This window comes from Anguilla rostrata, chromosome 16, assembly GCF_018555375.3.
Source record: "Anguilla rostrata isolate EN2019 chromosome 16, ASM1855537v3, whole genome shotgun sequence".
NCBI classification, from domain to species: Eukaryota; Metazoa; Chordata; class Actinopteri; order Anguilliformes; family Anguillidae; genus Anguilla; species Anguilla rostrata.
This window is the reverse complement of record NC_057948.1, coordinates 16,712,269-16,740,008: the sequence shown is the minus strand read 5'-3', so window position 1 is coordinate 16,740,008 and position 27,740 is coordinate 16,712,269. Positions and strand designations below refer to the sequence as shown.

General features: G+C 46.9%; 1 protein-coding gene across 1 annotated transcript in view; it reads right to left on the bottom strand.

Annotated features, from left to right (window-relative positions):
• Positions 1-349: 349 nt before the first annotated feature.
• Positions 350-27,740, bottom strand: part of LOC135242735 (talin-2-like) — a 127,130-nt gene continuing 99,739 nt past the window's right edge. The window contains 22 exon segments of the mRNA XM_064313963.1: positions 350-4,951; positions 5,484-5,609; positions 6,002-6,184; positions 6,523-6,585; positions 6,923-7,048; positions 11,012-11,136; positions 13,432-13,537; positions 13,685-13,792; positions 14,333-14,518; positions 15,143-15,259; positions 17,671-17,796; positions 18,328-18,511; positions 18,955-19,121; positions 20,336-20,482; positions 21,838-21,957; positions 22,780-22,881; positions 24,243-24,389; positions 24,662-24,832; positions 25,085-25,186; positions 25,753-25,885; positions 26,055-26,236; positions 27,562-27,702. Coding sequence (XP_064170033.1) covers positions 4,823-4,951; positions 5,484-5,609; positions 6,002-6,184; positions 6,523-6,585; positions 6,923-7,048; positions 11,012-11,136; positions 13,432-13,537; positions 13,685-13,792; positions 14,333-14,518; positions 15,143-15,259; positions 17,671-17,796; positions 18,328-18,511; positions 18,955-19,121; positions 20,336-20,482; positions 21,838-21,957; positions 22,780-22,881; positions 24,243-24,389; positions 24,662-24,832; positions 25,085-25,186; positions 25,753-25,885; positions 26,055-26,236; positions 27,562-27,702 — 2,991 coding nt within the window. The 3' untranslated portion in view covers positions 350-4,822.

The following is a 27,740-nucleotide window of genomic DNA, read 5'->3' as shown; positions in this document are numbered from 1 at the left end:
GGTCAGTACGGTGGTGAACCTTTCTCCAAGAAAGTGCATTTGTTGATGTATGATTTAATTGGACAACGTTCAACAATAATGACTCTGGATTAAATTTAGGAAAATGTTCAGGAAAATGCGAAAACTGATCTAAATGCACATTTCAAATTCAAATAAAAATGTATGTAATTCCCCACCAAAAAATCCTTACACCAGACTTTGGCTGTATTAAGTATAATAATTATAATTGGTGAAGCTTAAATTCCAATAGAAATGCAGTAGTCTTTGGAAAAGCACTGCTACAACAAAATAAATCCAACTTCAAAATTACCACCAGTGACATCTTCACAAAGGAGAACAAGACTCAGTGTAATTTGAAAGCCTTTATTTTCAGTGAATACAAAAAATATTTTTTTTGTGGCCAGATAAATAGTTTACATACAGATTATTTTTTATGTCTCCTCTCACTGTGGTTCTCTGACAACTACTTCATTCCTTCAATGGAACAGCAAACAACAACAGCTCCAATACAGGTACGAGTCTTATAGTTTTCCAGTAAAATACATCACGATAAGCTGTATCATTGAGATTTATATCTTCCTTACATTTATTATTAGAGTAAAAACAAACAAACAATATTCATAGTGGCAACAGAAAGACCGAGGAGAACAGGACATCAACTCTACAGTCTTGTTGAGACTTAAGCAAGACTGAAAAACACACCTGTCGGAGCTCAAAAGCATCTTAGCACGTGCTCTTGAAATGCGGTCCAGAGTCAATGTCTCACATATCTGCACATTATTAGACCAGCAGACAGTTCTGCAGTCCTCCAAGGCAATGCTGAATAAGCAGGGGATGAAGGCGCTGATATGGAAGAGTAGAGTGGGGGTGACAGGCTGACCCTGACCCATTTGGACAGGGTCAGACCAGGTCTGAGCAGAGTACTGAAGGGTAGCAGACCCCCTGGCCCCCATAACTGGGGCGGACAAGCTGCAGTTCTTACAAGTGAAAGACTTTGAGAGCAAACAGACTAAGGCACTAATACGCGACGCAGCCCGGACCAGAAACTCTCCAGGGACAAAGGGCGCACAGAAGAGATGTCATTTTGTAAAACGTTGCGCGCAGCGGTGCGTGACCCGGTGATTAAACGCGCCATACGGCAAGGTGTCGGGGTTTCTGGCTCTCGTAATTCAGCATCGGGCTGAGGCTGAAATATTGCAGGAGTCAGAGGAAACGTGGTCAGAATACAGAGTGCTTCAAAATGAGAAATGTCAGCGCTCCCTACAGCGTCTACAGCACTGCAAGAGTAAGAGGGGTTATTTATGTCACGTCCAAAATCGTCTGTACATCTGCATATTCGATGCAGCAAGGGTGTCATGTCATCTTCTCACACTTGGAATGGGGGAGTTCAATGGTGGGGGAGGGGGGGGGGTATTCACTGAGAACATCTATAAACAAACTTGTTCACAATGACCAGGCGAGGCCAGTTCTGTTTGTCAGGAGACCGTGACAGGGAATCAATTGGCTGAAGCGTGAAATACAACCAGAAACATGGTACCGTGAAGAAAAGTCTGTCTCAGCCCTCCCCCAAAAGTGAAGTGGAACTGCTTCAAGTCTCAAAATCAATTCACCTGCTCTGACAGAACTCCTGAGCCCAAAGCCGAGGCCAGAACCAGGCTAGAAATGCAAATGCAATGAAATTATTAAATAAAGCAAAAAAACTAAAAAGCCCTTAAAGTAGAAACCACTGGAGCCTTCATCTACGGGGGAAGTTGGCGAAAAGTCGGCCATCAGACAGTGCACGGGACTAGGAGTGAAGCGCCAAGCGTCTGCTAAATGACTAAACTAAACTGCATTCTTCACAACAGGATCTAAAAACACAGATGGGTCATCAGGACTGACATCACCTGGATGCCACCCCGATGCAGGCTCCATGTTCTAAAGCATTCTGGGCTGGTGATTCCATCGATGAAGGACCACTCACTAAATGCAGCTCACTTTAGGAACGTGTCTACTCTGGTTGCTGGTGCCTTGGAGCGCTTACACGCTCTGTAGCGAAAACAGCTTGCGTCCCGTAACCTGGGTGGTACAAAGTCAGGAAGCACATCTTCACATCGGCCACTTTTAAATGCTGCCTTGAAAAACACCTTGAACCACAACAGTGCTACATATTCAGCAGCCATCGCCCAAAGCATCTTGATTTCTCAGTGTAAGTGGAAATAAGACTCCCTGGTCCGGGTTCTCTGTGGCCTTCAATGGCAGGAGAGAAGCCTTACATCCAGAGCTGGAGTATCTGTATGCATCCAGGGCTGTCACTATTCATAATACCCTGTGTAACTGAATAAGCAGGGCAGAACAGAGGCACAGAGCAGGAGACCCAGAGGGCTAAATGATCCCATTTACATTTTCACATTTGAAAAATAATACATTATTGAGTAACCAATAAAATACACCATCTGGCTTGTTTCTACTGCAAAATAACATCTTATATAGATCCATAGTGAAGTGACATAACAAATTTAGACATGGTTCCATGTACTCATATGCTAAATCTGTATTGAGTAAGAGTTGTCAAATGCTACCTATTTTATTATTTTATGTGCCGGTTTTCATTTTAACGTTTTATTTAAATGCCTGGAGAACCAGCTACTGTAGAACATGGCTGGCTCCACATGTAGCAGAGATGTAGAAAAACACGAATCGGACTAGACTGTAGATACCACAGTACGTACTGTACAGCACAAATAGTTACAGCACTCTCAAGTGCAGTCTGTGCAGGCATACGCATTAAATACTTTCTTAAAATGTAGTGCTCCAACGGGCTATGTTTGAGAGATGGAGAAGAAACAATCCATTCTATTCTAGTAAAAGTAGATCACATTCACAGAACTTTCTTTACCTTAACCATAGATAATATGGGCACCCAAGCTTTTGGTGCTACCAATGGGAGTCACAGGTGTCCATGTTAACATGACCGACTAAATAAAGACATATCCCATGCAGTCCTGCATTCTGTGTTGTTACAGCAGGGACTCCCAAACTCTAGGCCTTGAAGTGTTAAAGTGAAGATAAATAACAGGCTATTTAAACAAATGCATTGACGTTCACACCAGTCAAAGCGAAACACCGCCCTTCTTCATGTCCTGCGTTACTTATAGCATGGACGAAAATCAGAACATCTCAGGTATAGTGTAAGTGCAGTTGTTCTGACATATGCTAACATTGTGATTCCATATTTTAATTTAGATAGAAGCAGATAAATGTTTAGGATAGAAGAAGTAAACGTATTCAAACACAAGGTGCATTGTGGGCTCAGAAAGCTGTTGAGCTTCTGCCTTATGGAGCTCTGTTGCAGTAGCTAAAAGGATGCTCTCCACACCATTGGAAGAATGGATTGAAAGGATTAAATCCAAAGAAAATAAAGACAAAAATAAATCATCCTTCACTGTCCAAATATCCCTGCCTTTCGGTACACCATACTCAAGATCAAGATCATAGGAACAGAACATTTTGGAGAGGGAGTAAGCAGTACAGGGCTTGAGGAACACCTCCAGTCTCCTATAGAGATTTGCTGTGGATTTACTGTGTGGGTTTTGCCTTCAAAAGGCTAAAATAACTATTTTCTTTTTCTTGAAAAGATATAAAACAACAGATTTTGCGTGTGTGTTTGCGCATACACATACTCTCTGTCGATCATGAAATTCCTTCCTGCCGGTAGAAAGAAACACTTTATCAGAGGCTTGAAACAATTGCTTTAAACAACCCCCTTCACAAAGACAATATGAACATTTGGAAGTGTTTATAATATTAGACTTACAGTCATTCCAATGATTAAAGTGAGTGTGATACATGGTGTGACTGGGTACCTGCTTCACACTTTCGCTGCTGCTTCTGACTCCTGAGCAAGCAGGAACAGAGCTCTTTTTCACAGGCTGTCTGAAGCTGACACCAGCCAGCTCTGTTGGCTCACACACTGAGTGAGCTAGCCTGTAAAATGGGCCTGTACACGTCACATAAAGACAGAGACAGTCAGAAATACACGCACGCACACGCACACACAATCAGTGCAGTATGGGATGGGTCAGATCGGGAAAGGCTGGTCCAGTTCAGGTTGGTGTGGGTTACATCAGGTTGGGTTGGGTCAATGGTTGTGTCAGTATTTGTAAGGTTGTGTTGGGTAGTGCTGAGTCAGGTAGGTTTGTCTTTGTCAGGTACAATTGATTGGATAGGGGCCATTCAGTCTAGGTCAGGCAAGGTTGGGTAGGTTCAGCTTGGTAAGGTTGGCTTGGGTTGTTTCAGGTTCAGTAAAGTTGGTTTGTATTGGTTCAGCTTGGTTAGGTTTACTTGTGTTGGTTCAGCAACGGTGAAGTTGATTTTGGTTGGTTGAGCTTAGCTAAGGTTGGCTTAGTTTGTTTGAGCTTAGGTAAGGTTGGCTTATGTTGGTTCAGCTTGTCTTAGGTTGGGTTGTATTGGTTTAGCTTGGGTCAGGTTTGGGCTGGTTTGGTTCAGCTTGGCTAAGGTTAGCTTGAATTGGTTCAGCTCATGTAAGGTTTGCTTGGGTTGGTTTAGCTTGGGTAGGTTTAAGTTGGGTTGGTTCAGCTTGGGTAAGGTTAGGTTGTGTTGGCTCAGCATGTGTAAGATTGGCTTGGGTTGGTTCAGCATGTGTAAGGTTGAGTTGCCTCAGCTCATGTAAGTTTAGGTTGGGATGGCTCAGTGTGTGTAAGGTTGAGTTGTGTTGGTTCAGCGTGTGTAAGATTAGGTTTGGTTGGTTCAGTGTGTGTAATGTTAGGTTGGGTTGGGTTGGCTCAGCTTGGGTAAGATTGGTTCAGTTGGAGTTTGAGGTTCAGTTCCCTTCCTCCCGCAGCTCTGTGGGCAGGAACTTGTATTGCTGCTGTCGAATCTGCGCCAGCTTCTTCCTGGCCTCCTCCAGCTCCCTCTCCTTCCTCAGCATCTCTTCCTGCGCTGCAATGATCTGGGCAAATGAGAGCGAAGGGACTGGGGTCAGCGAAACTCCACCCACGTCTCCGGGGTAGGAGTGTATAGTTGCATGTATAATGATTTCATAGACAAAATAGCTTGATATGTGGACGTATATCTTGACAAGGGATTCCTCTGTAGAGGCTTATAGTCAGAAATGTAGAGACACAGACAAACAGACCGGCAGTCATACAGTATCATTGCAATTTCTTGGATGCTGAGTCACCCTTTCAGGCGAACCTCAGAACCTGAGAACCGGAGAGTGCAGATTACCTTTCTATTACTCCTGAATGTGGACGTAGATGAAAAAAAGATATTAATTTCCAACGCTTGCAGAAAAGTTTTTAAACAGCTGAGAAGGCCTGATAAAACTGGGCTCTGGTCAGTCCATTGCCTCCTTTGAGTCTGAAGGTCTGCATGTGAACTGACAGCCATTTTTAAGCCTTCACTATGAAGGATTTGGAAACGTTGCTTTCCAGACCCCGGTGAGGGCCGTGACTGTCCGGCACTCCGCGGCCCAGCCTCACCTGAGCAATCCCTCCAACGAACTTGGTCTTGACCACCACGCTGTCATCGTCCACCTTCGCGAAGGCCGCCTTCTGCGCGGCTCGAACCAGGTTATCGGACGCCCTCTTCACCGCGTTCCCCGCAGCCTATGGGAGCAGAGCCTCCGTTAGAGCAGGGACCGCCCACGCCCCATTCGGCTGCATTCTCTCAAAGGCTCGACGCTGTACGCACACCTGATTCATCTGGTTGAAACCTAGCAACAGTGGTCTGGGCATGTTTACTTGAGGATATTACTTCTGACGGTTGCCGTTTTTGTTTTCATTGAATTAGTAACCTCTTAAAGGATTCAAAGCTAATTAAATATTTGTGTCCTGCTGGTTTTAATAACATTACCTAACGTTCCCCAATATCTGTGTTCTCCTTAAAGGGGAACCCTCAATCAGAACCCAAGTCAGAATTTATACTGAGGTGCATCTCATAAAGTGCATCTCATAAACAGGTGTTGACAGGCTGGTGAAAGCTGAGCCTGTGAGGTCACCTGCAGTCTCTTCATGGCTTCGGAGTCCTGGTCAGCTTTGACCTTGCAGGCCACCAGCAGCTGAGCGGTGGAGGCGGCCACCTGCTTAGCGGAGGAGATGAGCTTCTCCTCGCTGGCGTGGCCCTGGACCGAGGCGTTCGCCGCTTCACACAGGCTGCTGGTCGCCGCGGCCACCATGCGAGCCTTCAGGGAGGGAGGGGGGAGGGGGGGAGGGAGAAGGGGAGAGAGAGAGAGAGAGAAAGAGGGAGAGAGAGAGAGTAGTGCTGATGCCAGTAAATTCACTCACGGCTTCTTCATTTCCTGCAAGCCCACACCAGAATGCCATTCCTCAAATAGCCACACTTACATGGTGAGTGTGGGTGTGATTGTGTGTGTGTTTTGCATATCTGGCTTCTGTGTGTGTCTGTGTTTCTGTTTGTGTGCGTGTGTGTGTGTGTGTGTGTGTGTATGTGTATGTGCACGCAAGCGCATGTTTGTGTGTATATTTGTATGTGTGTTGACAGGTTGTGTGTATGACTCACAGCAGAGATGAGGCCTTGGGACCACTGGCCATCATCCACGGCATTAGCAGGGATAGACCCCACCTACAGGACAGAGGCAGGTATTACACACACAGAGTAATGTAATTACAAACAGGAATCTGAAACTGAAAATGACCAGCAGCTTGGGACTGAGCTTCAGAATTTCCATCTCACTGTCAGGATTCTATTCTTCTTCTTCAATAATACTGCCTCTGTGTGCGACTCCTCATCACAGTAAATATGGCCTCTGTCAGTCTTCTGCACAGTAATAACATTTCTTCAGGCATCTTCCTCAGCGCTATGATATTATCTTCAGTGTGCCTCTCTGACTCTTCCTGACAGTGGCAGTTTCTGTGAGCCACTCTCCCTCTCTGTCTCCTCTGTGCCCGTCAGTCCGTACCTTGCCCTGCGCCACCAGCTCCCTCTGTGCCGCCGAAGCCGACTTCACCAGGGCACTGGTCGCTGCGGCGATGGATTTGGCCGCCTCCAAGATCTGCTCCTCAAAGTCCAAGGTCTCGTCTGCTTGCTGAAAAGCAACAGAGTCAGCGAGAAAGGAGATATAACACTAACCCGCATCACCCTTCAAAACCAACACATGAGCATGAACACAAGAAACCATATTTAATGAAAGGGCAACAGCTAACGGCTAATGTGACAGACTGTAATGCCTGTGAGCGAGTAGAGGAGACGCTGTGGTATGTGTTATGGTACAGAGGTCCCCCCCCACACTGTCATTACTGTCATCAGACAGTTTCTACATTTACCAATACCGCAAATTCATGTCCATTCAATGTCCCGTTGCTCAAAATTAAAGGACCCTTCAAAACTACAATCAGGCCATGAGTGGTAATCTAAATGCCCATACCCATCTAAATACCACAAACAAAGAATACTGTCCAAGGATCAGCTTTTAATCACAATCTATTTTAACAGAGTATGGATTCTGATCCCAAATATGTTGTTTCAAAACGGCACAATTTGTATAAAACGTTGACCGTTAGCATTTTGGAATTATCGCTGAAATAACGTAAGCACTTTAAAGTACTTCTGACAGCTGTGATTTCAAGGACATTTCAGGTGACAGATATTCAAGGTATTTAAGGTAGTGAGGGAACCCTGCGCAGCTCGCTCTCTCTCTCTCTCTCTCTCTGAAGGCCGACCGCTGAGCCGAGAGACGCTCGCAATTTGCGGCCGGCGTCAAAGGAAACCCTTCCACGACGAAAACGTGGCACACCGACGCGGCAGCGAGACCTCACGCCCGTCACACAGCTCGAAGAGCGGCTCAGCCCACCGGGAGAGCGAAAGCAGACGGGCGCGCTCTGCTCCGAACCGAACGGAACGGGAACTCCACCGCGTGCTAATAAGCTACTCTCCACGGGAAAACAGGAACCAGCGCATGTGCACCGCCGCACAGATCAAACTCAGCGCCACTCAAGGCCATTTCAAACAAATAAATAAATATACCCGGGAAACAAAAGACTCTGTAAAGGAAAATGTTTGCATAACAGAAATTTAGAAGGTAAACTATGCCGGTATTTGCATTCGGTTTGAGTTTGCTTTGCATTTCTGTGGCACTGCTCAGACCAGCCCAGGGCAACAGACACAGACAGGCCTTTGATCGGAATCAAGTACAATAGGAACAAACTCCCACACTGGTATTTGTACACTGGACTTGTCAAATTAATAAATTGTTAAATAAACAGAATCAATTAATATATAGCATATAATATATGTAATTTCCACATTATATAATATATACTGCATGTCATTGCCACAGATTTTTTATCATGTTAAATGCAAAGCACAGATGTTTTATGTATAGAGCTCATCGGGGACAGCTCAAGGGGTAGCAAAGCTTTTGCATTGTTAACAAGTCAGTCTTCTTACAAGTGCATATTATAAAACATAGATGCGCACTGAGCAGTGAAGCTGACCAGATGAAAATATCCTTAGACGACACTTCACGAGTGATAGAATGCCCTCTCATGGCGATAGAATGGAACTGCATGCAAGCCCTCCTACACAATAAACACCACTCAAAACTGGTTTGCATTGTAGCCTTCAGCCAACAAAATATTTCATCCCAAAATGCCTTGGTTGATAGACTCCAATTATCCTGCCACACTGGAGCAGATTCAAGCAACTCAGTTGCAAAGTGACAATGCAAACAAAAATAAATGAAAACAAGACATCAGCTCCAACGCACACGAGCTCACACAGACACGCATACATGCAAGCAAACACACACGCATACACGCACACATGCACAAAGGCTCACACACAGACACACACAAAGGTCCCTCATCACAAAGTTCTCCAGCACACAACAGCACGCACATATCACATGAGTCTGGAGACAGAGCGGGACACTGTAGGAATATGTTTGATATATAGTTGGATTGAATAACAACCTAATATATCAAACATATCAGACAGAGCCCTGCAAAGAAGGCTTCCAGGTTTAAATCGGCTTAAGAGAACTGCGGTGAGCCATGCTGGGATGGACCAGGGATGTCTACCGGGTGTGTGTGTGTGTGTTTGTGTGACTGTGTGCTTGTGTGTGTATCTTATCATATGTGTAACTGTGATCACTTGTGTGTGTGTAAATGTGTGACTGTGTGTGCTTCTGTGTGTGTGTCAGTGTGTGCGTGTTTATGTTTTTGTGCGTGTGATGAGTGCGTGTGTGTGTGTCTGTGTGTGTTTGTGTGAGTGTGTGCATACGTGTGTGTCTGTGTGCATGTGTGTGTGTGTGTGTGTGGAGGTTACAGAGGGAGGGAGCAGGTGAAGGAAGAAGAGTGGAGAGGGGGAAAAAGACAGAGGCTGCTGTAACTGTGTGCTTTGTTTGACTGACAAAGACAAGACATCTGCAGGCTCTACCACAGGTTATAGCTCCACCGTAAAAAAACAGGCATTCAATCTGAACACACACACACATACAGTACACACACATACATACACATGAGCATACAGGTGCACAGGTACCCATGCATGCACGTGTATACACGCACATACCCAAACGCATGCACACGGTCTAGTCCAGCGGTTATAATGACAGAATTCCCTGTGCGGTGGACAGAGCCACTCCTTACAGGAGCGAGATTGGCAGGTCAGCTGAAGGTAGGGGTGGAGTCAAGGCACTGTACACCCAAAGAGATGAGCTGTACTGCAATCTGACAGGCCAATTCCACCCTTCAGAAACATGAGGACATCTCCGCAGTATTAAAAAAGACCTCTGCCAATGCTGGGGCCATGGAAACAGAGAAGTCCTGAGCCCCAAATGGAACACACACACACAAACAGCTGAAATGTAGCCACACAAACTTACAATATGCAATATGCAATCATACATACTCCGTAGCGCACATAATGTGTGAACATGGAAATACATGCTCACGTACACACATAAAACACCTATATTCAAACACACAGACACACATCTTCTAAATTGGAAAATAGAGCTGCTTTTTGGCAAAACCCTAATGTAAATAATTTTCATAGAAAATTAAATACAGTATTCCCATTTATACGCATCAGTACACTTTTTTGTCATGAGTTTCAGATAATTAACCTCCAAAATGAACCTTTTCCAAGATAAACCTCAAGGGTACCATGCAAATATAACCGGATCTCCCATAAACAAAATGGCCACAATAAATTCATGACATAATCACACAATAAAACCTACCAACATTAACAGTCCATGCACAGCACAGATGTGTCATGCACAATGGTTTCCTGGCTTGACTACTTAATCTCTACAAACAGGTGCAGAGATTTGTAGACTGACAGAATTATATATAAAAACAGCTTGACTAACATTATATCAGACATACAGATGGTCCAGGCCACCAACATTATGTACTGAGCCAGGAGCTTAGTATAAGTCACTGAAGTGCAGAATAAGTCGCTGTCCCTAAATATAGATCCCTGTTAAAATGAGTCACCAAAGCTTGCAATATGTCAATAAATCACAGAATAAATCACCCAAACAAAAAATAAGTTGTGCCCAGAATGAGCCAGTCAGACTCAAAATATGTAATTGAAGCTCTGATTAAGTTACTGAATCTTTGACAAGTCTCAGCTCAGATGCAGAATAAGTCAAGCAGTAAGTCAGGATAAGTGATGTTTCTGAGTATATATGACAGGTGGCAAATGTAAGATATCTTTGGGGAACACATTGGGTACTGAGCTGGAGCTAGGGAGACTCTAATTCCGTGTGTGGGGGTGTTCAGAGGATACTGGGGTCGGTTTGAAGGTAGCAGAAGGGAGCAGCTTTTGGAGGTAGAAAGGTAGTGAGGTACATTGTTAGGTTAGGTTTAGGGGATAGCAGGTCAGAGGTGAGGTTTAGGGGGTAGCAGGGTCATAGGTGTAGCTTTGTTTTGGTGGTGTAAGAGTGATAGCTGAAGGGTGCTTTTAGGTGTATAAAGGTTACGGGCATAGGGTGCTGGGTGCTTCTCGGGGGTACATAGGTGGAGGGCAGGCGTCGTACCTTGGGCTTTCCTCTTGGCTTGAGCTGTTCGAGTTTCTTGGCTGCGGCCTCAATGGATGCCGCCGCCCCCAGGAGCTCCGTCTCCGCAACCACAGTGGGGTCTTCTGGGTCCACCCACTCCGAGCCTGAAACGACCCCAACACACTGAGAACCTACAGCACACCTCAGCATGCTGCTTATTAACAGGCACAGCGAGTACCCACAATGCACCACAGAGTCCTGCTTACGGCAAGGTGTTTGTCACAGAAGTTGCAGGTGCCATGGATTAAGTGACTTTCCCCATTTTTGCCATTTCCAAATTTCCTTTAGTTTTAGTGCCCTCTGTGATTTTTTTGGCAGTTCTGGATGGTAACTGTCAACATTAGCGTAGCCAATCTGTCATTTCTTCTGCTTTTTTCAGTTCTCTGTGACTTAAATAAAGTTTGACTGCCCCACAACTTCAGCCAGTATTTTCAGTGAAAAGCACCCAGCCTTAATCATGCTTATTACAGTAGCAAGCACATTGAGTACCCAAAATCCACCACAGTATCATGCTTATCAGCAGACATAGTAAGCATCCACCATGCAAAATAGCATCATGCTTATTGACTCAGTGGTCGCGCTAGCCCAAGGAATTCTGTGTCTTAGGAATGTAGGACATTTAAAAATCTGCATTTTACACTAATTCACTTGCATTCTGATAAACATAACTATTTGCCTGTCGTTCATAATTAAATTGATGGAATAGTGTGGTTAGTGGAATGAAATAAGCTTAGGCAAATAATTCTTTAGCATTCTGATCAAAACAAATTTTTGCCACACAGGCTAATTATATTTTAGAAACCTAGGAGTGGTTTCGGTTTTACTTCACTCATGTTGAGCAAGCTAGGTAGTGTGACATCTTGTTTTTGACTTTTCATTCAAATTAAACGCTTTCTCTTTGACTTTTGCAATGCTACCAATGGCTATGTAAATATTATGGTCAATGAACAACACAAATGTCATACGCCAAAAGACAACTGGCTCAAAAAGAAAAAAACAGACGTAATTCTTTTGTTGTGGTCTTATAAAAGACAGTAATACCTGTGTTTATAGAATACAGTGTATTTTTTCATTCATTTTGGCTTTTTTCTGAGTAAAAAACACAGAATCCTGCATTAATATGACCACTGCTTATCAACAGACACGAGTACCCACAATGCATCACAATATTATGCTTATTAACAGGCACAATGAGCACACACAATGCACCAAATCATGCTTATTCAAATATTAAAAGGTACAAAGAGTACCTACAAAGCACCACAACCTCGTGCTTATTAACAGGCACAAAAAGGACCCACAATGCACCACAGCATAATGCTTATCCATAGGCACAACGTGTACCCACAGTAAGTGCACTAGAGCAAATTAAGATTATTAACAAGCAATTAGTACTTGAACCACCAAAGCATTAACAGCAGACAATTTATATAAATCACCCAGGAACCGTATTTGGCTATTTTGTACAATTAACAAGTACGCCATAAAGGTACAGTGTGCAGAAACACCACGCCTTCAGTGTGAGGGGTACACAGAGACCGGGCGCCCTTGTGGCCTCAGTGTTTTAGTAAGAGCGCATCCTGATGGCTCGCCTTCTCTTTATAGAGATTTAAAGTGCCTATAAAGTGTGTGCATTTGGAAGAGTCTGCAAAACAGATGGAGTGATATATATATATATATATATATATATATAGATATATATATATATATATATAATATTTTTTAAAACTGATTATAGGGAACTCTGGGGAAATGTACTCAAGCTCCCTCTCTGTTTTCCCTTTCTCCCTGTCTCTCTCGTTTATTCTTTCTCTCTCCTTGTCTCACTCTCTCTCTCTCGTCCTCGCTGTGTCTCCACTCTCACTACTTCCGTTTCCATGAAAGGTGGTCTGCATGATCCACACAATAAGTGTTCTACTTACCTCCATCTGAGGCAGGACAGGGAAGAAGGGAGGAGGGCGTTATAGGATTTAGCACCACAATTAAATTCCCATAGAGACCAATGACCTGCAGTCTCTACACATCTACACTGTATAACGCAGCATCATGTGCTCAACAGCAGATCCAATGGCTGAATCACTACTTTCTTACACTTATAGTCATACAGCATTATGGTGACATCACATGCAGTCTATTTGCAGAGTAATAAAATGTAGAAAGTATAGAAATCCTGCATGTTTCTGTAGATAGACATATAAAGGGGTTTTGAAAGAGGTTTCCATGGAATTGTGGTCCTATAAAAAAGTGAAAAGAACTACGAACCCGCATTGACCCTATTAAAGGAAACATGCTGTGTGTTCCCTGAAGTGGGCACAGACTGAACTCACAGAGAGTGATGTCACAGGAAGCTAAAATAAGCCCATCCTTGGGCAGAAGCGTGGAGCCCTGAGCGTCCTCACCTTTCATGGCCTCCGCCGTTTGGATGAGCTCGGTGACGGCGCTGGCCACGCGCTTAGAGAACGGCGGGAGCTGCTGCTTCTGCTCCGGCGTGGGCTTCTGCACAACCTGAGAGCGGAGGAGAGAGCGCACGTTAGCACGTTAGCACATGCATTAACACATATGCAAACACCTGCACATACCCACACACACACATGCACACACACAGAAAGGTACTGTTCTAAGGGGACACAGGTGAAGGTTTTCCAGTCTCACCTGCAGCACGTGCTCCAGCAGGCGCAGGTACCCTGCTGTACACTCACTCCCCAGGACCAGGGCTCTGTCCCGCACGTCCTCACTCACCTCCTGGTGGTACGCAGCTTGCTGGAGGACACACACACATCACAGCCTCTTAATGCAGAGCAGGACGAATGCACACACACACACACACACACACCCATGCACACACATTTGCAAACACAATCACTCTCTGGCTCACACACACACACACACACACACACTCACATGCACAACCAGGGGTAAACACACATGAGGCAAACGCACGTGTAAAAAAAAATCCAATATGCTGAACTCCTGAACTGTCTATTCACAGTTACTATATTACTGTTACAGATGTTATTATCAGTGTGTCGTTCGGGCACTCCGTAGAGATTATGTAAAACAAGTCCCTGGAGGGTTCTGCCGCAAATAGGAACAGTATTGCGGTGACACGTCTCCATGGCGATGGGAGATACAGATCATATTCTCTCTGACAGGACTGATCTGGCAAATTGAAATGTGAAAAATAAGAAGCAGGCTTTGCAAAAGGTTTCCGCCCCGAGCCTGCCGATGCTATGCGCTTCCGTAGCGGAGCGTGACCAAGTGACCCCCCGGCACAAGAGGGCCGTGGCGACGGGCCGGCACCTTGCACGCGGTCAGCATGTCGGAGATGGCCTTGCGGCTCAGGTTGGCCGTCGAGATCACGTCCTCCTGCTGGGCGGAGTTGCCCGCCGCCACGGCTTTGGCTGTCGCCGTGGTGATGCCCTTGGTCATGCGGATGAACTCTTCAGGGGTGGTGGACTTCTCCGGAACGTCCTTGGAGTGGAACAACTGCCCGGCAGAGAACCCAAAGGAACAAAGACAGGAGGCCATCTCTTAGATGAAAATTAACTAGCTAAAGCCTAGCCAATTAGCAATATGACCTACGGACACACAACGGTTTCTGTTTCACAGAAAAGTAGATAAGGCTCATGCAGTACATTTCCAAATTAGGTAGCTAGCACAGACAGCATTTAACAGCGCTTATTTAATGAAACAAGTGGAGAATGGTTTTACAAGCGCAGTGACTCCTGTTATCAAGTGCAGACCGTGTTTGTGTTATCGAACCCCTTTTAATTGTGCGCAGTACGCCAGCGATTCAGATCTTGTTATCATCCTGAGAGGACGCTGATAAGGATTAGAGCAATTTGCAATAAAAATAAACTAATGAAGATTTGTGCCATTCACTGTAACTACCACAGAGCATCTTATTAGGGCAGAGGAGAAAAACTAGAGGATCATGGGAAACTACGGGGGGGGGGGGGGGTACTGTGTGTTGTTAAGCCCAACCATGTTAATCATTTACACTTCTCCAACACCTGTCCCCACCCCCTCCCCTGTAACGCCCCACGCCCCTCCTCCTCCTCAAGCCCCACCCACATCCCTCCCCCTCTCGTCATGGCTACAGACAGCTACCGTTAGCTCCTGCTTGATGCACTCTATGGTGGCCTCCAGCGCCCTCGTCCCGCGAGTGGCCTCGTCCTCCACCGCCTTCACCGTCTTCAGGAGCGACGTCACGTTCGTCACCATCACCTGCGCCGAGGAGGAGGAGAGACGGCGTGAGGAAGAGGGCACTTTAAAAAACCGCCAGCGGAGCACAGAGACAGCTGCCACCAGAGGGCGCTGTCTGCGCCTACCAGCTGTAATGGGGAGAGCTCCAAGGCAAATACAGCCGCTGCCAGCAGAGCTAAGGGTGCAGATACAGAGGGGTCCCCGGTTCAGGCGGGGAGCCCGCCGCAGCGCTAGAGTACGGACGAGGGCCCTCGGGACTGAAAGCCGGGGAGCTGGCGAGCGCGGCGCTTTTGTGTGGCGCCTGAAGCGGCGGCCCGCTCCACAGGGCTGAAAGGCACTCAGCCAGGAGGCACTCGAGGGGCCGGGACGGGCTGGTGCCCACTCGGAGATGTGGAAACGAGGAGAGAGCACCAAGGACCCATCCAGGAAACCACAGCTCCTTCACGGGGCTCGAGAGCGTGAGAAAACAGGTTACATCACCCAGTCACGTGACCCGCCCTCAAGCTGCACCAAGGCACTGCTTAGTGTGGAAGGGACGGACGTGCGTGTCGAGCTGGGTTTTTATCCAGAAGGTTGCAGGTTCAATGCCCACGGGAAGGTATTTAACCTGAATTGCTTCTCTGTACATCCAGTATAATCAGATAAAATGCATCAAAGAAAGCTGTTTAAACCCCGGACATAACAGAATATAAATGTTATTTATACTCTGTTCTGGACATAACAGAATATAAATGCTTTCATAAAACCACTGACTAAAACATTATTGTTATCACTCATGTCTGAAATAAAAAAATCCCATATCCTGCTGTGACATTAAATATAGGGGAAGATGGTGGTGTCATAAAATTCTTCCAGGTCTACAGAGAGTAATATTGATTTGGGTACAGGATTTTTAAAAAGCTTATTTGCTGCCATTTTGATTTTAACCAGGCAGGTCAAAGAGTTCTTTTGCATTGATGACCTGGAAAATTAAAAGTGGGTTGGGAACACAAGGGATTATGCAGACAATCAGATTTTAGGGGGATGATTCGGTGATTGGAAAGTTTCGCTGACAGGGACACTAACATTAACACCTCGACTATACTGAAAAGTGCCATGGGACCTGTCATGGCCACAGTGAATCAGGGCCTCAGCTAAACATCTCATCTGAAACATGGCTCCATCTACAGTAATGTAGCTGGGCAATGGAATTCTATCTGGCCCAGCAAGAAGTGCGCCCCCTACTGGCTCAATGACACCTCTACCAGCAGCAACCTAGTATTCAACCTTGTATTGTCTCCCATCATAACCCATTCTAACCAAGTTCAAAGCTGCATAGCATTAGCAGTTCAACATGCAGAGGGAGGCAAACACCGGCAGTTTGCAGGTTCAGATGCTCTCAGGCGATATACTGCACCAAAACTGTATCAGAAAGTATATAGCTATGAGAATAAAAAGGTAAAAAAAGTATGTTTTTTAGATCAGCTCTAACAAATCGAGTTATTTTTCTGTTGGTCCCTCTGGGTATGGATGGCTGAATGGGTTTCTTATCTTTTCCTTTCCGGAGTTTAACTTTCTCTAAAAGGGATCTGATAACCAAAAAAAACTAATGGCTGAACACAGTGCACATCCGCCTGCCTTTGTGAAGGAAAACGGGGCACATTTATTCATCCATTAGCTTATCTGTTGGGAACAAGCAGGGAGAAACACTGACACGCTGTTAAAAACAGACTGTGATGCATCGCGCGTAGACCGCACGGCCCGGGACCGTTCGAAACGCTCGTGCCCAGAAGGGCTTTGTGTGCGGAATGGAGCCGGCGAGCGCAATCGGCTCTCTGCGCCGTCGAGCGCAGACGCGGCGCTCGGCTCTCCCAACGCCGCCGGCTCCGCTGCCGGGAGCCAATCAGGACGGACGACAGGACCACGGCCTTATAAGGAAAATGGGGCACACAAAAGTTACAGCAAACAGTGATATAAATATATTGGCCGGACTGTTTTTGAATGACCTCGTTTTTTCATTTTAACAGCGCTGTGACTATGCTGACGCCCAGAGTATGAGTACGGATGGAGCGGAAAAAGATGGAGGAGAGAGGGAACCCTAAATCAGCCCGATTGGTCCTGAGACCGGGGGCTTCAGACCGTTGCGGTCATGGAGCTACGGTCACGTCGCTGCGGTCACAGAGCGCTCGGGCTGCCATTCACCACTAACTCCGGTGGCTGCTGCAAGAGCGCAGTACCAAAGAGGCTGCAGTAGCGCCATCCTTACAGATATGACCCTGTCAGTACAGCAGTCATAACTGTGAGACAGCCACAGTGCCGTACCTTTCTCACGTCAGACAGCTACAGTATGGTTCTGAATGCATAGCCGCGAGACGGTTACCGTGCCGTACCCCACAGCGCTGTCTGGGACCCCTCCTGCCGTACCCCTCAGCGCTGTCTGGGACCCCCCCTACCTTGGCGGCGCTCTTCAGCTGGTACATGGACGGGTCGTCGGCCGGTTTTCCCGCTGCGCATTTGGTGGCCCCGATCAGCTCGGCCAGCGCCTTCGCCACGTCCTTCACCGCGTTTATCAGCACCACCTGGACACACAGAATAAAACACTCACATCAGCGCCTCAGAGCGCGTTCACTTAGCACACACTCTTATCCAGAGGCACTTACAGAAGTGGGGAGCATTAGTGCAGACGTGCGATATAACAGACACTGAAGGCCTTATTTATAATTAATAGGTGCGACTTTGGCCGAACAAACCAACACTTAGCGGCTGTAAACAAAAGAAAATACCGATACCACTGTAGTTAATCTATCTGTACATAGCTATACCGATAGAAATGCTATCACAGATTGAAAAGAGAAAAGACAGAGGTGAGCTAAAGATGGCTAGGAGAGCCATGGTACAGTCTGAAGAGGTGAGCCGGCATCAGAAGATGGACAGGGCCCGTGCCATGGAAAGATTTCTCCACCAGTGGGCCAGAGCAAACAAGAGATGTGATTGGGAAGGGCAGGCACGTGGGGCTGGGTTTGAAAAACAGTATGAATGACAGGGTGGATCCCAAAACCCGTTACGCCCCCTGTCCCAGTGCGGCTAGTCCTCCGAGCGAGCGCGCTCACCTGCGTCTCCGGGTCGTCGGACCCGATGCTGGCCGAGCCCAGCTTCACCACGTCGGTCAGCTGGGTGATGGTCTTGGCGGAGGACTGGGCTGCCTGGGCCAGCTTGTCCGGGCTGGAGGCCGCCCCCGCCACCAGCATCTTGGTGTCCTCCACCAAGGACTTGGCAGTCTTCAGGATGTTCTCCCTGTGGGAAAGGAGGCTCTGAATTCCCCAAAGAAAAACCATCCACAGGAAACGGCCGCATGAACCCAGACATGAACGCCTCCTCCACCTTTCATTCCAGCCACACTGCTACCCAAGCCAACCTGTGGCCAGCACAAATGCTAGAGCTAGGGGGAGATATTTTCATAACATTATTTATTTTATTGGGCATTATGAATGAGGCTAGACATTATGAATGAGGTAGTTGGAAATTATGTTGATGGACCAGCAGGGGCAGCCTTTTTTCTGTGCAAAAAAACTGTTGTGGTGATAGGGACACTGTGCTGTAGAAAATGCCTATCTTTCCCTCAAACTAATTTTTGTCACAATTCACTGTCAAATAATTCCTGCCATACCCTTCTGAGGTAAGTTGTGACATGGTGACCCCCTTCCCCGAACACACACTCAAACTCTCTGTCCTGTCACCTGTGGTCGGCGAAGGACTCGTTGTTCTCGGCGTTGAGTGTGCCAGCCGAGGCGAACATGATGGTGGTGTCCAGGTCTGCGATGATCCCGGTGACGGCGCCGGCGGCCGTGATGCAGGCCTGTGTCCCCTTGTTCCCTGCCTGCAGGGCCGACAGCACCATGGAGACCTGGGGGCGGGGTGCGGTGATGTCACAATGGAGCGCGCTTTTTGTAACTGCCGCTCTGTCATTTCCAAACGGGCCCCATTACTTTCCAGACCAGATTCATAGCCCACACTCTCCTCTTTAATCTAATAGCTCCATTTTGGAACAACCTGAATAAATTTCACTGCACTAGCAGTTATATTTAACAGACTGAAGCCATGAAAATACTTCAATAAACAAGAACAATAAACATTGAAAAAGTAACATGTACTGTCCAATATGATGTAAAAGTTCAAGTAGGTTCAGCTCACAGGTTATGTTGTATACTTTTAGTAGTTAACCCCTATTTTTTCCAGAATTTTGTGTCACCTAATGAGCCTTTCCACAGGTTCTATCCAAACTGCAGGGCACCCGCTGAGCTGTGTAATCACTGAATCTGTGCGGCTGGTGCAGGCAGCGCGAGATGAGCTGGAGTTAACCGGGCGACTGAACCGCTCCCTTACGGAGCGGCGCTAGAGCCAGTTAGCGGGACTCCTGTTCCAGGTCCACGCTGCCGTGGTCAGGGTTTAACACTCTAATCACTTTAGCTGGATGTGCCACCTGAGCAGCCCTAAGTGAGACAGTTAACCTTAACTGCATTCGGGCATATCTGCCTGCGTAAAAGGATAACACGCAATGCCACGCAAGTCCTCCAGGATGAGGGCTAAACAAACGTACAAAGAGCCGACATCTGCCATCTCTAAAAGCCCACGAGGGGCAAGGAGAAAAGCATTCAGCGGAGCTTCAGGGTTCAGCTCTCCTTACACGCCATCCTACAAATTATTCACGTCTGAAACAAGCCCCAAATCAAATCAAGCACCGGGCGCGACTGAGCGAGGGAAATGCTAATGGAGCCCACGGAGACCCGGAAAAGCGCTGAAAGCCGGCAGGCCACGGACGGCAGAAACCCGGAAGGTTCCGGCGCGCAAGCATCCTCAAAAACGAACACAAAAAAGCCATGAATAAACATACTTTTTACAGTAATTGCTCAAGTAATTGAAGTGGAGCACCGTTCAGCTTGCTGCCGGTTGTTCAGTACATCTTGTAGCTTCATCAGGCTGCGTATCCCAATTACACGTATCAGTTGAGACTCCAGTGGTAGGCATTTAGCTAATCTTAGAGAAAAATGACTTCTTTATTTTTTAACGCGTTTCGTCATCAGTCCTCCACTCTCCAAGGGGGCGCTCTGGCAGGCCTACCTTTTCGGTGACGGCGCGTGCGCACTCGATGAGCTCCCTCTTGGTGAAGCTGTCCGTGGGGGTCACCTGCAGGGCGCCCGCCTTCTGGACCAGGAAGATGCAGCCGTGGCCCAGCTCCTGGACCCGAGTCTTTATCTGGAACCCGATCTGCAAAATGGAGCCAGCGACCGGGGTCTGAGTCCATTCACCCAATCAGAATGTACTCCTCCACTCACCGTTCACCTTCACACACGTTCAGAATCTCTCTTCCCGACCTGCGACCAGCCCGCACCTGATTCACAAGCCCTCCACACCTCATCAACGGCACCTCATCAGCAGCAAGCAGCGTACTTCACGAAATGTATTTCCAGCATTTCATAAGAGGGGACTGACGCCACCACATCACGCATTTACATACAGAGGCATCGTGGGTGAGGTGTCTCTTCGCCGCGAACGCTACTATAGACAGTCTAGGTTTGGAATATGGAGTCGCTATGGTAACAGGGTCTTTAAAGCAGTCTTATGTAAAAGCCTTTTGCTAAAGGCTTGTGACTATCAGACAGCTTTCTCCACGCGCGCATTCGCCCCCCCTGCCACCCCCCACCCCCTCTTCACCTACAGCACAGACTGCGGGGGTGTTGGAACAGACTTGGGCACAATGTTCCGTCAAATACGCTTTTTTGCAGTTGCTCGCGGTGAGACAAACCTTCTTATTAACAAATCAGTAAGTGGCAGTTCCATGAAATGGAAGCGTATGGCACCCCCCTGGGTACTTGCATAAGGTATGTAGACCACAGCTGGGAGTGCATGAGCACAGAAGAGCTGCTCATTAAAGTGGAAATGGATGTGTCTTTTGGGGATTTTTTTTACTTTTATAAAGCCCACTGGAATTTCTGGCCATTTTATTTATTTATTTTTTACATTTAAGGCATTTAGCGGACGCACTTACACTTATCCAGAGCGACTAACACAGCTTACGATCTTTATATGCAATCCATTTACAGCTGGATACTTACTGAAGCAATTCAAGTTCAGAACTTTGCTCCAGAGTGCAAGAGCAGAGGAATCTCTCGCCATCTGGGAATCAAACCTGCAACCTTGGAGTTACAAGCCCAGTCCCATAACCACTATGCAGTACTGCCACTAATTACACTACGCTGCCAAGGCCATGCTGAATATTGGAGCATGTTAGCCACGTGGTGATGGTTCGTCACAGTCACCTAATATCAGTGAATGATTCTCAGTTCCTCTGGTCCCGCAAAAAAAAAAAAAAATTATCTCCCTTGCTGTACATGTGAAAAAAAGCATGTGAAAAAGTGTGAAAGGTATTCACATGCTGCATCTTCAAATCTGGCAATCTGTATTTAAACAGCTTTGTAATGTATCTACATTCCAATAAATAGAACAAACGTCTCCTGTACACCACTGCCCCTAGGAGTCTGCACAGGGGGTGTGCTTTTTACCCGTTAGCTAAATAAGACAGATTTCCTATAGCGAGGCCGAGCTGATGCGTTGACGCTCACCTCCTCTGGCTCTGCTGTGGCGGCCGCCAGTCGTCCCTGCAGGGCCAGCTGGCCGTAGTCTGCGGTCACCTGAGAGGCCAGGCCGCCCAGCTCCTCCGGGCTGGTCACGGACTTCGCCATCTAAGTCAAAAGCACAAAACATTACTGCGAAAGTTGGTTTACACAACTTTGCTAATAATAATATGATTGCACTCATTAATTCCATGTTAAATTTTTCAAACATTAATTTAGGACTTTTTAAATTAAACTTTTAATTGAAATTGTACTTGAAATGCAGGTATACAAACTAAACGAAGCTGTATATCTTCTATAGGCCCACAATGTAATTATCACAATACAGACATGTTTCCCTGTGCTAGAGTGTTAAATAATCAGTGCACTGCAGCCTGTAGTGGGGATTAGGTAAAGGTGTAGAATGCTAAACATTTTAGGTTGAGTGAGCTATGTGACCAGGTTGCTTCAGAAGGCCATGAGATTAAAATGTGGGAACCTTTGTTGTAAGCCACCACGAATAAAGACTATCACGGGTTGAAGTAGAACTTGGTACAAACGTGTCCTCAGTCCCCCCGCACTTACACTACATTTATTTAGCAGATCTTCTCTGAGAAAATACGTGCATTCACCTGATTTATATGAGTAATAGTGGCAGACCTGGCCAACATCATTTCCTGAGCAGCGAGCAGATATGTAACTCAATATCATTAGAGGTAAATAAAACCTGTAAATTACCCATGTGAAGCACAGAACCGAAACACAGTTCCTGAATGCACGCGCGCACGCTCTCAGTGATTGAGTCGAGCAGAAGGCTCTGTCTCCAGGGAGGAGCAGCAGAGAGGAGGCACCGTTTCCTCACAGATGACTTATTCCCCGTGCGCCTGAGACTAGCTCAGCTGTGTGTTTATGTGCTTCGCTTTCTCCTCGCCCCCCCCCCCCCCCCCTCACCATCTCCTGGGCGGTGACTGCGATGGCTTTGGAGTACTTCACCATCGTCGTCTGGTAGTCCACAAAGGAGCCCTCCGGCTCCGGGGGCGTGCCTTCGTCCAGCTGGGGAGGAGAGACGTTCAATCAATCGGCTAATTGACCAATCAATAAACCGGCCGCCCGACCAATCAATCTTTAATTTCTACAGTGCCGTTTCACAACCAGGTCGTCGCGCAACTGGAAATTCATTCCCCGACCCCACGAAAGGCAATCGAGGGGTAACGTGGAAAAAGAAGGGAAGCACAGCAGAAGAACAGCACATTCATAAACTAAATAACCGACCAAATTATGATTGAACATGTCTCTCAGCTACTCTCCCGGTGAAATGCATGCTGGTAAATATGTATCACTCAGTTAGAGCTGCACCATTGGCTTAATATGAACTAGCCTATGAGTAGCTATTAGCAGGAAGGAGGCTAAATTAGATGTGTGATGCATTATTGAGGTCTGATTTGTAGGGCGATTACTCAAATTAATGAAACTGAATTTTACTCTCCTCTTCACCTAATTTTCAAAATGAACATCAGTGAAGCATGCATCAGAAATTCTCTTAATGTAAATCAGATAACCGTGTTTTAAACACGGGACAAATGTCCTTCACTAATACAGGAAACGAACCAGTGGGAGCTGCTGAAGTCCTTTTACAAGCAATTAGTTATTTAATGACTTCTTTCATTTTTGAATATTTTGATTTGTGCCTGATGTACCTCAGAAGGGAGCTAAAGAGAAAATGTCTAAATTTGACAGAAATTAAGCGTTCAGGCTTGCGTGCGCTCGTTGAATTGGCTATTAATTTAGCCTCATTCAAAAACATGCTTTGCCAGTGTCCCTCTGCTTGACTGACCACTAACAGGAACTCCTCCTGGCGTGATGAGGCTTATCAAATGCATCAAATAGTCTTGGGTTCAACAATCTTACCAACAGCACAAAATCTAATTTGAAAACTACAATAGGGTACATCACAAGTATTGCAGTTCACAAATAGAGCAATCCAAAATTCCTCAGTATTCCTGAAAACAAATGCTGCCCCCCAGCAATGCAAACCACATTTCAGTAGAAAGAGGATTCTAACCCAGGACCAGTTTCATGATTAATATAAATCACACAGAGAAAGCTTTTCAAGATAATGACCAAAATTTGCCAATAACGTCTATTAAAACGCTGTAAAACACCTGAAAATACTATGCTATTTTTCAAGAATTTTGAAACCCTGATATAGATTTTTTTCCAAATGTGAGAATTTTCAGGGAACATGTAGTGCAGTACATCGGCCTGCACAGTACTCTGTCTGCACGCCGGCCAAGTGAGCCATGTTCATTCTTGAGGGCGCTACACACTGAAACTGGCTGTGTTCATCTTCTCTGCATCCCACCAGCTTTAGTGGGTCCAGATAGGCTCAGTGATTCTCAGGGCTGGATACATACCCTGCCCATGGCTTCTGCGATGGACTCCACCATCCCTCCCACCATGCCGCCCTCGCTGGCTGCCTCGTTCAGGGTTACCATGATGTCATCGACCGCCTCCCTCATCAGCTGGGCAGCCTCGGCGATGGCGTCATGGGTGTGGCACGCCTGGACGGGGAGAAGGGCGTCACTGAACACCTGCGCATCACTAAGACTTAATGGCAGTTACTGAACACCTGCACATGATTAAGACGTAATGTCTGTTGCTCCACATCTGCAGAAGACTGGGACTCAGTGTCTGTAACTCAACACTGAGACTGAATGTAGGTTACGCAATGCCTGCACATGATTGAGCGTTAGTTACTGAACACTGAGACTAATGTCAGTTGCAGACAGTAGTTTTTAAGATAAGGTAAGTAAGGTGAGGGTGGCAGCCGTACTTTTGGGTTACCCCCTCCTTCCTTGGCAGCGTACAGCATCTGAAGGGAGGACTCTGCCAGGGTCTTGGTCTGGTCCAACACGATCATCTGCTGCTGGTGGTCCAGGAGCTTAGAGGCCATGCCCACCGAGGCCACAACCAGGGGCTCAAAGTAACTGGCCAGCTGAGTCACCTGGGGCGCAATGACACCCGCCAATCAATCACCCGGCACACTGATATGTGCTGCAGCCGGACACCAGGCAGTGCTTAACATTTCACCCCAACCACAGTGTTACAAAATGGCTGCTGTGCATCAGCTGAGTGTTACATACAGACACACACAGTCACACAGACACACAGACACACAGACACACACACACACACACAGACACACAGACACATATACACCCTCTCACTCTATTTTAACGTAAAACACCGTGTTTACCTTGTGCCCCAGCTGGGCGGCCTCGCCCCTTGCGGCTGTCATGATGGGGTCAATGAGATGGCCGATCTCCTGCACTGCAGATGTCAGCTGGTCCTGCAAAGCCTTATGGGATAGCTTGGTGTTAAAGAAAGAGAACCCCCTTTCTGCAGCGCTACATATCGCCAGAGCAGATTAAAGGGAACGGAAGTTCCTATGACAGGAAATATGAAGGTGTTTACACTCCCGCCTTGGCTGGTGCCCGAGGAAGTGAGGCTTAGGGTGGGATGACTGACACGGCCATTATTTGGACGCTGGCGGAAACACGGAGCCTCTCTCCGGCATGCAGATGTTGTCTGGTTACGAATATTGAGCTGTCATGTTTTATACCGCTTAAGAAATGAACACCATGCACTCATGGCTCACAGACATGTCCGAGTGCCAACGGCTCCTCGATGATGAAGCTTATTGTGAAAGCTGCTTTTCACAGCAGCTGCTGGTTTGTGCGACAGAGAGAGAGAGAGAGGGAGCGAGAGAGAAAAACAGAGAAAGACAGAGAAAGAGAGAGAGAGAGAGAGAGAGAGAGAGAGAGAAAGAGAGAGAGAGAGAGAGAAAGAGACAGAGAGAGAGAGAGAGAGAGAAAGAGACAGAGAGAGAGAGAGAGAGAGAGAGAGAGAGAGAGAGAGATTTACCTCCAGCGAGATGTCATCTCGTGTGGGCAGACTCTGGCTGACAGCAGCCAGAGAGGCCTGCTCGATGTCCCGGATGCACTTGTTAATGCTGTCGATGGAGTAGTCGCACTCCCTCTGACCTGGGGCTTTGTCCCTGGGAGCAGGAGGATGGGGATATTATGGGCTGTGTGTGTGTGTGTGTGTGTGTGAGAGTGAGAGTGTGTTTATATAACACTAGATTCCCTGTCCAAACCATATCTCCAAGTTTAACAGGAGAGACAAATGCAGGGAGACCAGGCGGCCACTAGGGGCGCTGTGCATACCTGATGGCGGTGATGAGGCTCTTGATGGAGTCGGACACGGTGCGGGAGTGGCCAGCCAAGACGGACCAGGTAGGCGGGTCCTTGGGGTTGATGACGAGCGAGCGGGCAGTGTCGAGCAGCTGGGTGGAGCTGTCCAGCATGGCACACGCCGACCGCAGGATGGGCTCCTGAGCAGCTGAACCCTGGGTGGGTGTGGGGGGGGGGGTGGGGGGGCAGGACACACACTGTGTAGCACTGCAGCAGAAACAAAACACACATGCACATGTACACATATGCATATACATTCACACTAACACACACGCACGCACACATGCACGTAAGCAGGCACGCTCACACATCCTACCCACTACCTCCTTCCTGATCTGTGCAGTAATGAGCAGAGCACTACTGGTTGAAAGAATATGCATCAACAGCTTCCATCACATTTACAGAGTTGAACTCAACTTCCTGGGCCAGAAAAAGAAATCGTTCTCCTGAACAACATGTGATTTATGGGCTCTCTGGCCAAAGCTAGGTGCACACGTCTAATTAACTTAGCTAGTGAAAGATTGGGGACTGCTTCTCTCAGCACTCCCCTAAATGTGCCAAAGCAACACAAAACTGGAACATAACGGGCAACTCAATGCACAGAGCTACGCTAAAAACCCAGCTCCCCACACCAGACCTGCTGGGGTGATGAACTTAGACTCGCCAAACGGTTACGCTAACAAGCGCAATACGAGCAGCAGGAGAGAAAAAGCCGCCGCACGTATACACAGGCCAATAATTAAAAGAAGGTGCTAAACCTTTTTTTACGGGAATACCTAAGATACACTGCTCTGCAAAATCTGCCTCAGTCCTGCCTTACTATACACATTTCACTTACAACCAACTTAAGAGGACAAACTTATTCCTCAGTTTACTTTCAAAATGAGACGGCAAGTTCATTTACTTTGGCTCTGTATCAGAATCCCCACTTCAAAGGATGCTCGCAAGGCTCCAGTGCATGAAGGAAACCCCTGGTAGCTGCTTGAGAGTCTGTTTTATGGTACAGTGTCAACAAAGCATTACGAATACAAACAAGCCTGATAACTAATCCTGAGACAAACAGCAGCAGCTAATAAAGGCAAACAGCCACTAACTGTGACGATGAACGGGAAAGGCAGGGCATAAATTCCCTTTAGCACTGGGCCTGGATATCTGTCATACACACACACACACATACACATACTTACATACTGTATGACTGCATTTAGGCAAACTACACACACACACACACACATACACATACATACTGTATGACCGCATTTAGGCAAAATACACACACACACACGAAGGCACGCATGCACGCTTATAGATAGACAGACAGACAGACAGACAGACAGACACACGCACACACACACACACATACATACTGTATGACCGCATTTAGGCGAAATATGTACAGACACACATACACACAGAGGCTCGCATGCATGTTTATAGACAGAAAGACAGACAGACAGACACACACAAATAGGGCACCTACCTCATTGCTGATCTGTGCAGGAATGCTGGCGAACTCTGGGTTGGAGGAGAAAGCCGTCAGGTTCTCCACAGCCTCGATGAGTGGTGCTGTGGCAACTCGACACCTGTCCCTGTTTTCTTCTGAGAAGTCCCCATCAAGCGCCTGGAGAAGACACACAAGTATGAGCCACACAGATTTCA